Source organism: Haematobia irritans, chromosome 3 (assembly GCF_050003625.1).
Source record: "Haematobia irritans isolate KBUSLIRL chromosome 3, ASM5000362v1, whole genome shotgun sequence".
NCBI lineage: Eukaryota > Metazoa > Arthropoda > Insecta > Diptera > Muscidae > Haematobia > Haematobia irritans.
This window is the reverse complement of record NC_134399.1, coordinates 221,661,312-221,678,019: the sequence shown is the minus strand read 5'-3', so window position 1 is coordinate 221,678,019 and position 16,708 is coordinate 221,661,312. Positions and strand designations below refer to the sequence as shown.

General features: G+C 33.6%; 1 protein-coding gene across 1 annotated transcript in view; it reads right to left on the bottom strand.

Annotated features, from left to right (window-relative positions):
• Positions 1-16,708, bottom strand: part of AstA-R1 (allatostatin A receptor 1) — a gene marked incomplete in the record, with an annotated part of 486,850 nt that overhangs the window by 53,990 nt on the left and 416,152 nt on the right. The window contains 2 exon segments of the mRNA XM_075303068.1: positions 708-783; positions 8,005-8,123. Coding sequence (XP_075159183.1) covers positions 708-783; positions 8,005-8,123 — 195 coding nt within the window.

Genomic DNA, 16,708 nt, shown 5'->3' with positions numbered 1-16,708 from the left:
GAAGTAAAATCGGGAGATCGGTCTATATTTGGGCTATACCAAAACATGGACCCAATAAGCACCATTTTCCGCACACATCTTTATGGTCCTAAAATACCTCTAGATTTTCAATTTCAGGCAAATTGGATAAAAACTACGGTTTTTATAAGCCCAAGACCCCAAATCGGGAGGTCGATTTATATGGGGACTATATCAAAACTTGGACCGATATAGCCCATCTGCGAACTTGACCTGCCTGCAAACAAAAAAAAACGAATCTGTGCCAAATTTCAGGACGATAGCGCCATTATTGAAGGCTGTAGCGTGATTACAACAGACAGACGGACATGCTTATATCGTCTTAGAATTTCTCCCTTATCAAGAATATATATACTTTAGATAGTCGGAAATTAGTATGTCGATGTTTTATACCCACCCCCATTCTATGGTGGTGGGTATAACTAAAGTAGAGACAAAATCTTCGAAAGTTGTTAAACTTTTTTTAAGATTATCCAGAAAGTTTTTCCTCAAACTCGTATGACTCAACATTTTCACTCAACCCATAATCGGATCAAAAACTTGGTGAACCGATGGATACTTATAAACAACTAAAAATGTACCACAGTGATGAATCTCATACATTTCGGTCTAAATAGGCAGGATCAAAATTTCACAAATATTATGGGTCATAAAACCCCTGAAATAAAAAACTCAAAAAATTAACTTACGTGTATGGGTAGCCAACATATGGCAAAGGCCAGAACCACAACAACCACCATACGTGTGACTCGTCGTTTTCCTTTGCTACACGAGTGTGGATGTGTGTGTGTGTGTGAGCGTCGTCACATACCATCAATCAAACATTCGTAGGGACATCATTGTTAGGCAACAAGCAGTAGCATTAAGGTAGCCAGGACGTCATCCAAGTCAGTCAACATCAGTGAATGCATTAAAGCAAGGCCATTACCATTGGAATTTGATAAAAGCGGCGTGTAGACATGAAAATGGAAGGAAAAAAGAAGAAAAAAGAAAAACATTAAAGAAAAGCCAATAAAGTATTACCGATACACATGTATTAAGGCATAATCCTTGATTGATGTTCTTCTCCGTACACACATATATATTAGTTAAGATGGCCTTTATGTCATCCGTATCCATGTTTGCGAATAATGCGAATGTGTGTGTGTGTGTGTGAGGGCTCATATCATTGAGTCTGTTGTTGTCCTTATTCTATATTAGTTCTTTGAATTCGTATTTTTATGAATAAAATATGTCTAGGCAATCACATAAGTCTGAGCAGGATGATGCTGATGATGATGATGATTGAGACTATCATAGTATTCCCTTTTGCTTTTAGTTATCATATTCAGAAAATATTTGGATTATTCACACATATTTCTATCTGATATTCTTTTATATCGAATACAATTGGATTTTTTGATAAAGATCTAGATTATTTTCTCATGTGGCATAATCCATATTTTGCAAATATTTATTTATTTTCCCAGGTCATTTTGTAAGAGAGTTTGTACTAAATCGAGCAATATTAGCTGTTTACCTAGATTTTGGGTTGGTGTTTAAGAAAACCAAGAAATGAAACCAATAAACCCAAAGAAGATTAAATTATGCCAATTTTTACGCTACAGTATGTAATGGTCAGAGTAAAAAAATTTTGATCTGTATTCAAATATAAACACAACTCAGTGTTTTAGGTCAAAGACAATAAACTCTAAAAAGATACGAAATTGGCTACTGAGGAGATCAAACCGTTTACCGTGTTAGTTTCATACTCGAACCAAACGCGTATACGACATGTATTGACATAGCATTAAAATGCAAATAAAAAGAAATTAAGTTCACGCAATAAATTTCCTTAAACGGGAAAATGTAATTTTTTATGTGGTAGCCTACAATTTACCATTATTTCATTAAGAAAATTAAGTTTTTCATTTAAAAAATAAAAACGAAAAATAAATAAAAAAAAATTACAAACATGTATGGAACTAACATGGTAAATGCAACATTTGGTATGACTCAAGCCAATTTCCTATATTCCTTAAGTTTATTGTCTTTGGGTTAGGATAGGATGGGTATAGTGGTGCTCGTTATTTTAGACTCACCCAGTAAAAAAAGCGTCGCCAAAAAAGTAATGAAAATGTTCTTTTTGGATCCGGAAGTGGTGCAAAATTGACTCAGAAGCGATGAATTTAACATAGGCTTGTCATAGGACAGAAGTCCTCCATTTCAACAGCCGGTGCACTGAATTTGCATCACTTCTTTAGGTGTGCTCCGAATTCAATGTTTTGGATGTGAATTAAAAAATTCTGCGATATTTTGTCAAATAAATAATTTTTATAATTTTTGATAATTTTTAATGGATTCTAACGCTTGTCTGAAACGTTTGACCTCAAATATTTTCAAAAATTCACAATTTTTCAGATGGGATATAGCATTTTTTTGACAAAATTTAAATAATTTGTATCATTTTATTAATTCTTAAACTGTTTTTAACCAATTTGAAATAAAAAAGTTAAAACTACCCATTAAAATATGAAAAAAGTATGTTATAAAAAAATTGAATTAAAAAAAATTTCTGTGTAGTTAAAAAAAAGAACATCATTGGGAGTACATCTTCTGGAAGTGCTTTTAAAGTTGTGCCTTTGGAAGAACTTCCAAATTTTTTTGCTGGGCACTTATACTGTTAAGTCCATTTTGATACCACAGTCCAGCAAAACATAGCAGTAAGAGTTCAGTTAAGCTTTCAGGGATATAATAAAGTAGGCATTGCATCCACACTGCATGTGTCGGCGGCAATTAAGTATACGAGTAACCAAACTAGTTTATGATCATTCGTATACGTTACTACAACTAAATAATCTACCAAAATTTGAAGAAAACTTTACCAAATCTACCAAATTAAACAAAAAATCTCATTTTTAAGTTTTTGATAACATTTTTGCGCTGAGTTTGAACTTAATGATTTATCTTGCACCAACAAGAGAGAGCAATAACTTTTGTTTGTTTATATTTTGTTTATTTATTTTTTCGCAATTTTATTTCTATAGAAAATTTGGTCAACATTTTCTTTCTATAGACAATTTTCTCAAAAATTTATTTCTATATATAATTTTGTCAACATTTTATTTCTTTAGAAAATTTGCTACAAAAATTTTCTTAAAAATTTATTTCTACAGAAAATTTGGTAGAAAATTTCATTCTATAGAAAATTTTCTCAAAATTTTATTTCTATAGATAATTTTATCAAAATTGTATTCCTATAAAAAATTTTCACAAAATTTTATTTCTATACAAAATTTTGTCAAATTTTTATTTCTATAGAAAAATTTGTCAAAATTTTATTTCTATCGAAAATGTTGTCAAAATTTTATTTCTATAGAAAATTTTCTCAAAATGTTATTTCTATAGAAAAATTTGTTAAAATTTTATTTCTGTACAAAATTTTGTCAACATTTTATTTATATAGAAAATTTGGTCAAAATGTTCTTTCTATAGACAATTTTCTCAAAAATTTATTTCTATATATAATTTTGTCAACATTTTATTTCCTTAGAAAATTTGCTACAAAAATTTTCTTAAAAATTTATTTCTACAGAAAATTTGGTAAAAAATTTCTTTCTATAGAAAATTTTCCCAAAATTTTATTTTTATATAAAATTTTGTCAAAATTTTATTTCTTCATTTGTTTTGTTTTGTTATTGTTGGTTTTGTTCTTTAAGCATTGTTGTTGTCTTTTATTGCAGCTTAAAACCATACATTGACTAAACTACCAGTGTAGCTTAACCAACAGAGGAAAAGAATGTTTGTCAAATTTATTTGGGCAAAGCCCTATAGACTGCAAGATGGTTGGATGGACGCACGTTTCGGAATTACCACATTCCTCATCAGCATCCTCTACTTGCAGCAAAACTATCAACCAATTATCAGAATAAATTCAGGCAGTTTATTAAACCCAACAAAAACCACACTTGAACCCTCCGAAAAAAGGTTTTACATTGATAGCCGGCTTGTGAATTCAAATCGATGATTTGACAGTGGCATAGGAAAAGAGATATGTTTGTTTCGAATTTATTTCGGCATAAGCCGGCTATCAGCTTAAAACCATGCATATAAGTTTAGCTTAACCAACAGAGGAAAAGTATGCTTGTCAAATTTATTTGGTCAAAATTTTATTTCTATAGAAAATGTTGTCAAAATTTTATTTCTATAGAAAATTTTGTCAAAATTTTATTTCTATAGAAAATTTTGTCAAAATTTTATTGCTATAGAAAATTTTATCAAACTTTTATTTCTATAGAAAAATTTGTACAAATTTAATTTCTATAGAAAATTTTGTCAAAATTTTATTGCTATAGAAAATTTTATCAAAATTTTATTTCTATAGAAAAATTTGTCAAAATTTTATTCCTATCGAAAATTTTGTCAAAATTTTATTTCTATCGAAAATTTTGTCAAAATTCATGCAATCCATAAAATATTTACACAAGTACGAGTAGTTCACCAGTTTATTCGTTAAGTAATTAGTGGATCAACTATGAATATTTGTCTTTGTCTACAACTTCCTCCGAAGTTGTGTAATGAATGGTTGCTTATCTTAGCCATTAGAAAGTTTTGCCAGACCTCTTCAGTAACATTTACGAGTACAATATTCAAGGCGAAAAGTTGTTAACGCATTTCGTGAGAATTACCCACAATTTGAGGCATAATCTACCTCGTTGGGTTTTGTGGTTATATTGCTTTCTTGCCTGCCCCACTGCTTCCCGCTAACTCGGCAGAGAAATTTAAATTGGCTTCATGGCTACATTATGGAGTACTGTTGCTTGCCACATGTAAACTTCTGCAGTTGATTATGCCACAGCCATTAGTTTCACCATAACTATCTATGACCAAGGACGTATTAGTCATAACTGAAGTACGCTTCTCCCTAGATTCTTCATTGTTCAGAGGTTTATGCGAAAATTCAATTTAATTTAGTTGACAGGTTTCTGTAAAGCATAAGATATTAGAAGTGGGCTTAGTGATGGTGGCAATTTTTGGCCCGGAAAAAATGTTGTCTTGACCACAATCGATTTTTTGTCTTTAAAATAGAAATGCGAAAGAGTTTCCCATAGCATTCAAGACGCATAACATATGTTGAATAATAAACACGAATTTTGACAAACAAAGGTGTTTTTCTTTGTTAGACCGGGGACTTATCAGCCAACCTAACGGTTCGAAATACAATCCACTATTTCTCCAACACAACATAGTACTCCATTTTATTATCATACACACACTATTTACGATCAGTGTAATTAGGATACCACCCCTCTTATCCGTATACTTATTGTGGTCACTGTGAAAGCTACTACGTACCACTACTATGTCATGCATATTAATTTATACTGGCTATGTTTCACTACTAGGTAGTGTCAGTTACATGCGAAAGTAATTTCAGAGCAACATTTTAGTAAATGGTCAGAATTTCATTATCAGAGAGCTCTTTAGCATAGATATGACCGTCTAGGAGTTCAAACCTATTCTCATTCGCTTGCTTCCGCACAAGATTTTTCGGCAAGTAGTATGCTCCGCACTAGGTGTCTCGTCACTTAGCTTGTTTCCGCACCAATTGCTTGGGCTTTTCACTTGCTTCCGCACTAATTGCTTAGGGAATAAACTGCTTCTGCACTTAATTTCTTGGCACTTAGCTTTCTTCCGCACTAATTACTTCGGCATTTAACTTGCTTCCCCATTGTGCACTTGATATTGCGTCATTTAGCTTGCTTCCGCACTAGTTGTCTTGGCAACTAGCTTGCATTCGACCAAACTGCTTCGACTTTTACCTTTTTTCGTAATTAGCATGCTTCTGCACTAATTGCTTCGGCTTTTGGATTGCTTTCACACTAATTGCTTGGACAATTAGCTTGCTTTCGCACTAATTGATTCGGTTGTTAGCTTTGTGCCGCACTAATTACTTCGGCTTTTAGCTTTCTTCCGCACTAATTACTTCGGCGTTTGACTTGCTTGCGCACTTCCCTAATTAACTAGCTTCCGTATACGCTGGATTGTGCCCTAAGTATCTCGTCATTTAGCTTGCTTCCGCACTAGTTGACTCCGCAACTAGCTTACTTTCACAGGAATTCGTCTTTTTGCTTTCTTCCGCAATGAGTATGCTTCTTAATTGATTCGGCTTTTGACTTGCGTCCGCACTAATTGTTTCGGCACTAACTTTGCTTACGTATTCGCTTGCATATGCACCAAGTGTCTCGGCACATAGCTTACTTCCGCACTAATTGCTTCGTCTAACAGCCGAACAGCTTCAACACTGGTAGTTTCGACAACTAGCTTGCTTCCGTACTAAGTGTCTTGGCACTTAGATTTCTTCCGCACTACTTACTTCGCCATTTGACTTGCTTCCGCACTAATTGCTTCGGCAATTAACTAGCTTCCGTATACGCTGGATTGTGCACTAAGTATCTCGCCAATTACCTTGCTTCCGCACAAGTTGTCTCCGCGACTAGCTTGCTTCCGCACGAATCGCTTTGTCTATTGCTCTCTTCCGCTTGCTTCTGCACTAATTGCTTCGGTTGTTAGCTTGGTTGCTTTTCCTTTGATGGCAATATTTTTCAAATCCGAATTACCGAAAATGATTAATCACTGATGCTGTATAATGATTTCTTCCGCACTACTTACTTCGCCATTTGACTTGCTTCCGCACTAATTGCTTCGGCAATTAACTAGCGCTGGATTATGCACTAAGTATTTCGCCAATTACCTTGCTTCCTCACTAGTTGTCTCCGCAACTAGCTTGTTTCCGCACGAATCGCTTTGTCTATTGCTCTCTTCCGCTTGCTTCTTCACTATTTGCTTCGGTTGTTAGCTTGGTTGCTTTTCCTTTGCTGGCATTATTATTAAAAACCGAATTATCGAAAATGATTAATCACTGATGCTGTATAATGAAATCGTCTACGCATCTACAAATCGTGAACGACAATTCCGAATTATTGAAATTCAATTATCAAAACCGAATAGTAACCCACGTCGTAAAATGGAATCATCAACGACAACCGTATCAATAAATCGACAACGATCATTTCAAGTCATCAACAACGAACAGTCGCCAACGCCGTATTAAGGAAAAAAATGTCATTGTACGTATTTACAATACAAACGACCATCAATAAAACTTGTCATGTTGGACTTCATGAGGCATAGATCGTGAGTTTTATTTAAAGGTTTGTAGTTCCTGAAAAACTGCTGGTCTATCTCAGCAAATCAATCTATGTGACGTTGACTTTTCTGAGAATTTTACATATCTCATGTTTTATTGCTTTACTTAAACCTGAGATTGCATCGAAAATGTCAGCAATAACGAAGAAAGAAAAATACTTTTTCTGAGGACACAAATAGGATATGTCTGTCAAGACTTTACTTAAAATAAGCTTGGGGTCCCAGTTAGTGATATGTCCTTAAAATCCAAATCCATTGTATTCGAACTATTTTCGTTATGTCACCAAGGTGAGTATGATTTAAACCAGTGGAGAAAATTATTAATTTTCCCCCCGATTATGAGAGAGATAAATCATAGAGTTATAATATTTTATACCGACAAGAATTTATTGCAATAATTTAGTCTTGTAGTTCTTTTTTTAAATTATTCTTCTCTTTGCTTTTGCATACTACCCCCTTTGTTTAGAGTGAACTACTATTACTACTTGGGTTTTAAACTAATTATAATTAGGTCCCTTGCTCCTCATTAATTTTATATGCAATAGTGCGTATAATTTCTCACCATCACTCTTCACTCTTCACTCTCCCTCTCTCTCTCTACCACTCTTCCACTCACAACATAAAGTGCTATGGAATTCACTGAAGTGCAAAGTGCTCTGTTAATGTCGTCTTGAAGGAGAAATGCTGTTAAATGTTTATTCTTAGATGAGGCCTTTTGTTCCAGTTATGGTTCACCAGGGGTCAGGGGTAGGGTAGGGTATGGATGTGGGTGTGGAACTAAGTAACTGCGATACTTACCGAGACTCGGCAGATGGTTTGCAACCAGGCGCACTTTTCCAGAGACGTGCCAGCATGCCCATGTACAGGAAACATATTAACGTCAATGGGGCCACGTACGATGACAGGAAGAATGAAAGCTGCAAAACACGAAAACAAAAACAGCAAGGGCATATGAAAACAATGTTACAGAGAATGAGAATAAATTTTCGTTGAGGCAAATGACGAAAACAAAACAAATGTCATCCAATGAGAGATTGTGAGTGTGGTAGGGGGGAGGCGAGTGGTCTAAAGTTATACAATAACAAGCACTTGTTGATCCATTCGACTATGACCATTCATATAGAAATGTCTGTTTGTATATTGTACACTCGCATTCAAAGAATATATTTAAATATGTGTGGTAGTTGTCAATGTAAATAAGCCAATATGTTCTTGTCTTTTGGTTATGTGAGCTTTCACATCATTCCTCCTAGGCAAAAGTTGAGGGGAGAGTAAAATATGTATTCTCTCCACAGATGAAAGAATAAATATGGACTTATGCACAATGGACTGGTACACAGAGGAGTAATTATAACACAGTGGCAGTGACAGATAGATTTTCATTGCAATGTATGCAATGACTTGACTAAAGGCTAATTAATGGGGTTTTGTGGAAACAGTGGTTAGATACTTGGAACTCATTACAATTTTAGTTATGTGTTTGATAGCTAATATCCTAAGGGTATTCACAATATCATTCAAAAGGAAGTAAAGGAGAGACAATCAGAAGCAAAACTGCCTGAATTCTCATAATTTATTTCAGTAACATACACCATGCGTTTTCAAACGATTACCATAATCTAAATAAGAGAATATGGGAATATGGAATATTAAAGTTAAGTAGCATGCATATAGATTTTATTTCCAGTCAATGATTAGTTTTGGTCAAACGTTTATATGGGAGCTTTATCCAAATCTAAACCGAGTTTTGTCACACAATCAATAAGTGTAGTTCGATCTTGTAGGAAACGTCAAAAACATCGAGAGATAAATGTGAACAAAACTGTGTATCAATTAGATAGTGAAAGTACTAGGAAAATTTGCAAACTCAAATGCTCAATACATTATGGGTATTTGTTACACTGAAAATAAAAGCTGGCCCGATTCCAATGAGATTGTCTTAATTCCCATGGTCCGAGCGAACAAAGCGAAGAATGACATTGATGATTTAAAAGAAAAGTGTGTCTTAAAAGACTTTTCTTTTAAATTTGAATTTATTAGTATTTTCTGATTATTACCAACACCAATTGGGTTTTCTTTCGTCTTTATAATAATAAATGAATTTTCATTTCAAGCTCGAGGACTTTTGTTATTTCTTTTTATACTGAAAAATATATTGACCTAATATGGAAGATTATACAACCTAGATTTGAATACACACAATTTACACTATATTAAAGACAAGTTTTTTTTTTTTTTTAATAATGACATTTGAATTAAAAGAAAGTTTATAATCTGTGCTTCAAATTTGTTTTTCATTAAATTTAGCACACATATTTTCGAAATTTGCGTCCTTCTGTTAAAGACGTAGTTCTTCGAAGTAAGGCAAATTTTCATTAAAGTAAAGCAAAACATTTTTAATTTATAGAAATCGTCTTTAAATCAACTGAGATATTGAATGTTAAGGCTTAAGATCAAAACGATTTAAATATAAGTTAAAAACTAGTTTAAGGATCTTTAATTTAATTTTTTTTCGGAAATACTTTGAGGATTTTGAAGTTAATTTTTTTCGAAATTAAGAAAACTTTTTCTTTAAGTTGCTAAATTTTAGTTTCTTTTTAATGCCATTGATTTATCCGCTTACAAATCAATGGCATAAAAAAAAAACTTTGTAAATATATCGAAAAAAATGATGAAAATTCGATAAACTACACGCAAGAAATGTCTTTACTTTATGGAAGCTGCATCTTCGGCTCGGTAACAATTGGATCCAAGTAATTTTTTTTTTAGAGTATAGGGTACGGTCGTTATATTTGTTGGATTAGACTATCCAGTCCATTGTGCTAAAATTCTCTATTTTTCTTTTAATTTAAAGAAATCGGCTTTACATTAACTGAGATATTGAATCTTAAGACTTGAAATCAAAACGATTCAAATATAAGCTAAAAACTAAAATCTTTAATTTATTTTTTTTCGGAAATACTTTGGGGATTTTTAAGTTTTTTGTTAGTCGAAATTAAGAAAACTTTTTTTTAAGTTACAAAATTTTTATTATTTTAATGCCACTGATTTATTCACTTACAAATCAATGGCATTAAAAAAAAAACTTTGTAAATATACCGAAAAAATGATGAAAATTCGATAAACTACACGCAAAAAATGTTTTTACTTTATTGGAGCAACATCTTCGGCTCGGTATCAATTGGATCCAAGTATTTTTTTAGAGTATAGGGTACCGTCGTTATATTTGTTGGGTTAGACCATCCAGTCCATTGTGCTAAAATTCTTTCTTTTCCTTTTTTTGAAAAATATTTTCCAAATCGGGTGATACAAGAATTTTCAAGAAATTTATATCAATAAAGAATTCAGTCACTTCTAAGTGCATCTATATTGAGAAATTTCACTTCAAAGTAGACGAACTGCAGAATTCAGCGTAGACCATTTGAAGACACTTTTGAAGATTGGCCGAAAATTGGTTTTACTAAAAAATGGCGCTATCGTCCTGAAATTTGGCGCTGATTCGTCTTTTGTTTGCAGGCAGGTCAAGTTCGAAGATGGGCTATATCGGTCCAAGTTTTGATATAGTCCCCATATAGACCGATCTCCCGATTTTATTTCTTGGGCTTCTAGAATCCGTAGTTTTTATCCAATTTGCCTGAAATTGGAAATCTAGGGGTATTTTAGGACCACCAAAAAGTGTACCGAAAATGGTGCCTATCGTTCCATGTTTTGGTATAGCCCGCATATGAACCGATTTCCCGATTTTGCTTCTTGGGCGTCTAGAAAGTGTATTTTCTATCCGATTTGCCTGAAATTTGAAATCTAGACCCATATAGACCGATCTCCCAATTTTATTTCTTGGGCTACTAGAATCCGTAGTTTTTATCCAATTTGCCTGAAATTTGAAATCTAGAGGTATTCCAGGACCATAAAGACGTGTGTCGAAAATGGTGAGTACCGGTCCATGTTTTGATATAGCCCCCATATAGACCGATCTCCCGATTTTATTTCTTGGGCTTCTAGAATCCGTAGTTTTTATCCAATTTGCCAACAATTGGAAATGTAGAAGTATTCTAGGGAAATAAAGAGATAAGCCGAAAATGGTGATTATCTGTCCATGTTGTGATATAGCCCTCATATAGACCGATCTTCCGATTTTACTTCTTAGGCTTCTAGAATCCGTAGTTTTTACCCAATTTGCCTGAAATTGGAAATCTAGGGTTATTCTAGGACCATAAGGAGGTGTGACGAATATATTGAGTATCGGTAAAATTTTTGATATAGCCCCTTATAAACCGCCCCTCCGATTTTGGGTCTAGATTCTAGAACTACAATTAAATGTGCTGAATACTGTGTGTATTGTAGTTTTATTCGATTTGCAACAAATTGAAAATATACTGGCATTTTAGACCCATAACAAAGTGTATATGATTTAAGTTTTATCGGTCCATTTGGTAAGGCCTCCATATAGACAATTTCACTTATTGAGGGTATAGAAGGCGCACTGATTATGAAAATTGCTTGAAACTGAATGCAAAATTTCCAGATTTTTCATCTCGTAATCATTTAAATAATTGGGATGAAAATCTACAGATTTTAGGTTTCAAATCAAGGCGTTATTTCATTATTTTCTTTTACACTTAGGTTAGGTTAGGTTAGGTGGAAGCCCGATGTATCAGGCTCACTTAGACTATTCAGTCCATTGTGATACCACATTGGTGAACTTCTCTCTTATCACTGAGTGTTGCCCGATTCCATGTTAAGCTCAATGACAAGGGACCTCCTTTTTATAGCCTAGTCCGAACGGCGTCCCACATTGCAGTGAAACCACTTAGAGAAGTTTTGAAACCCTCAGAAATGTCACCAGAATTACTGAGGTGGGATAATCCACCACTGAAAAACTTTTTTGGTGTTCGGTCGAAGCAGGAATCGAACCCACGACCTTGTGTATGTAAGGCGGGCATGCTAACCATTGCGCCACTATGGCTCCCGTGTACACTTACAAGAGATATTTATGATTCCTCCAAAACTCAAACAAAAAATGGTTCTTATAAATTCAGAATCTGAATCTGTAGTCTTCATAGGTAGAATCTTTACATTTATCTGTGGGAAGCGTACTGGTTGAACTGATCTGCTTGGGAAAATATCTGTCTTCAAGTTTTCAAAGGAAACTATTATATTTGATTCATGGTGGTGGGTATTTAAGATTCGGCCTGGCCGAACTTACTACTGTATATACTTGTTTCATAATAACACCATCAATTTGATTAAATACTGCAAAATTTAAAATTTTAGATTTTCTTAAAATATTAGTAAAAATATGGGAAATGTAAAATTTTAAATTTTCTTAAAATATTAGAAAAAATATGGGAAATGTTTAAATCTAAAGCCATTTTTATCCATTGTCGCAAAAGTATATTTATGATTTATAGGTTGATAGATATGCATTGTGCAAAAGCTTAAGTAAATCAAGTTAAAACTCTGGCCTCTGGGGCACATCTGGTGAGAGATATATAAGAGCTATATCTAAATCTCAGCCGATTTCTTCCAAACTCAATGCGGTTCTATTCTGAACCAAAACACATTTTTGTGGCAAATTTGGAGTCGATTGGACTAAAATAAAACTGGGACCTAGACGTTTATAACACAAATGTATTCGCAGACGGACGGACATAACTAGATCAACTCAGAAGCCTGCATTATTTCCAAAGACGCCATGTGTTTATAACGTCTTCTGTTCTACAGAAGGTATAAATAGCCGTTATCTATAAAAACACACTAATTTGATTTTGCGGCCCCAAATTAAACCAACGATCCAAACTCTAGTCAAATGGAGTATATGTGGAGGCTTATAATCTGGACCTACAGGATTCATATTTGAAGATTTGATTAGGGATATCAAATTCTAGCAAATGGTATGAAAATTTCAGGATGAAAAAAAAAAAAAAACTGATAGACCTTTTGGTGCAACCAGACTAGATTAACCTAACCTAAACCCTCAAGAAATCAAATCAGATGATCGGGTTATATGGGCGTGAAATCTATAACAATTTCAATTAAGATCGATATTTAGAAATGTTACATATTGAATATGGTGGTGTGCATTAAAAGGGATCAATTCAACCTTTCTTCTCGTCTAACCTTCTAGAAACATAGCAATATCTCAATTACTAGAAGTTGCACCCCAATTACATTCATTGATCGATTGAAGAAGTCAATGGAAACGAAAAAAAAACCAAAATACATGTTTAGTTACAAAAATATAAAGTGTTTTTAAAATTTAGGTTTGGCCGGAGTCGAGCAAAATTTTTACGACTCCGACTCCAGCAAAATTTTCAGACTCCGACTCCAACTTCATAGCCCTGTTTACAAGTACCTCAAAGATGAAAACAAAGGAAAAGTCTTCAAATTGTTGTTTAAGACTCCGACTCCAACTTCATAGCCCTGTTTACAAGTACCTCAAAGACGAAAACTAAGGAAAAGTCTTCAAATTGTTGCTTAACATTTCGCCCGCTACGGTGCGGCATCTGGACCCAAAAAGCGTTTCTTGTATCGAATCTATCTCTGGATCATACACCCCCCGACTATCACTTTTTTACTCTCTGTCCAACGCGAAACGGTAATAACAAGGTCGAGGTCGACAGCTGGGAAGATGGATGCTTTTGATTGTTATAAATATAGTTTTTTGTTCAAGTAATACAAAAAAAAAACTAAAAATGTACAATTTCGTCATAATATTCTTCATCTGAGTGAAATTCGATGAGGATCTAAAGTAGACCGTTTGTCTGCCTATGGTTATCACCCGAGAGACTTCAATATAGAAGCTATAGTTCTGAAATTTTGAATAGATTTATTTGTGCAAGTTCGTAGATAGGCTATATCCTGCAATATAAATTGATTCCTTGTTGATCATTTAGACATCTCAATTTTAAGAAGATTTGCTTGAAATGTCAAATCTAGCTACTTTTTTTGGTCCTTACACAGCAAAAAACTACCACCACATTTCTTTCCAAATACAATTTTAATTGAATTTCAAAAAATATTCAATTAAAAATTTGATTGGTTCAACAATTTTTTTTAATGAAACAAAAATCAATCACAACAATTAATTGTAAAAATTAATTTTTTAATTGTCTTTGTTGATTGATACTAACATTTCTGTGATTGAAGACATTTCCATTAAAAATTAATTGGTTCGATTAATTTTGTGATTGAAGACAAAAAAAAGTATTTTTTTCTGTTCAGTTCATGTTGTGCTATAGCCCATATTGTTCTCCCACTTTGATTTCTTAAGACCAAAGGAACTGCAATTTTCACTTTTTGTTGGTGGAAACCACTGCACTTATTTTAGATTGCCCGGAAGGTAAATTAGCAAACCACAATTTAAATGAAAAGAAGCAATTACTGATTGCTTCTGTATTATTCATGAACAACACTTTGCTATTAGACCACAGGGTGGGCAACCAAATCTGGTTAGAGGAAAAATGAAATTACAAATCGAAAGGTGAAAATGAAGGATCATAAGGATTTGTGGAAGACTTGAAATTGCTAGCAATGAAGGCAAGCAACATCAACAGTAAAAGGAAATGGGAATAGAAATTTGAAATATTGTTATCGTTTTGCTGAATAGAATTGATTGTGAAATGAATTTATCTTTAGCAAAGCGATGGGGATAGGAAAAGCTCAAAAGGCCATGTACAAAGTACAAATTGTAGACAACCAGTCAATTCCAATTAGTAAAGTTTATGTTAATTCATGTTTATCAAGCATTTGTCAAAATCTGAAGTGATAGTGATAGCGGAGCCAAATTATTCATTACAGGTCTATAACAAAGCAATTTACCCAGTTATGGTCAACCCCAACAATTGTGTTAATTACTTTAGAGACTTTTTGGTATACGAAGGAAAAAGAACAATAAAGTATCTAAACCCAATAGTTGGCATAGCCCCATACCATTACAAATAAGATTTATAATTCCTTTATTGTTGGTTGGTCTTCTTTTGTTAACCATGGTTCTTATTTTTTTTTTTTGAAAATTGTTCAGTTCTTTATCACTGTGTTTTCCTATTTTTATACCCACGACCATAGAATGGTGATGGGGGTATAACAAGTTTTTCATTCCTTTTGTAACACATCGAAATATCGATTTCCGTCTATATATATATATATATATATATATATATATATATATATATATATATATATATATATATATATATATATATATATATATATATATATATATATATATATATATATATATATATATATATATATATATATATATATATATATATATATATATATATATATATATATATATATATATATATATATATATATATATATATATATATATATATATATATATATATATATATATTCCTGATCTGGGAGAAATTCTAAGACGATATAAGCATGTCCGTCTGTCTGTCTGTCCGTCTGTATGTCTGTTCTAATCATGCTACAGCCTTCAATATTGGCGCTATCTGCCTGAAATTTGGCACAGATTCGTTTTTTGCAGGTCAAGTTCGAAGATGGGCTATATCGGTCTAAGTTTTGATATAGTCCCCCATATAAACCGATTTCCCCATTTGGGGTCTTGGGCCTATAAAAACCGTAGGTATTATCCAATTTGCTTGAAATTGAAAATATAGAGGTACTTGAGGACCATAAAATGGTGTGCCGAAAATGGTGCCCATCGGTCCATGTTTTGGTATAGCCCCCATATAGGCCGATCAACCGATTTTGCTTCTTGGGCGTCTAGAAGGTTAGGTTATGTGGCAGCCCGATGTATCAGGCTCACTTAGACTATTCAGTCCATTGTGATACCATATTGGTGAACTTCTCTCTGTGAGCTGTATTTTCTATCCGATTTGCCTGAAATTGGAAATCTAGATGTATTTTGGGACCATAAAGAGGTGTGCCGAAAATGGGGTGTATCGGTCCATATTTTGGTATTGCCTCCATATAGACCGATCTCCCGATTTTACTTATTGGCCTTCTAGGAACTGTATTTACTATCCGATTTGCCTGAAATTGAAAATCGAAATGTATTTTAGGAGTATAAAGAGATGTGTCGAAAAAGGTCCGTATCGGTCCATGTTTTGGTATAGTCGCCATATAACATATACCGATCTCCCGATTTTTATTCTTGGGCTTCTATAAACTGTATGTATTACCCTATTTGCTTGAAAATGGAAATTTAGAGGTATTTTGAGACCCCAATTATTTGTGCCGAAATTGAGGTGTATCGTCCATTTTTATACCCTCCACCATAGGATGGGGGGTATATTAACTTTGTCATTCCGTTTGTAACACATCAATATATTGCTCTAAGACCCCATAAAGTATATATATTCTGGGTCGTGGTGAAATTCTGAGTCGATCTGAGCATGTCCGTCCGTCTGTTGAAATAACGCTAATTTCCGAACGGAACAAGCTATCGATGGTAGGTCGGATGGTATTGCAAATGGGCCATATCGGTCCACTTTTACGTATAGCCCCCATATAAACGGACCCC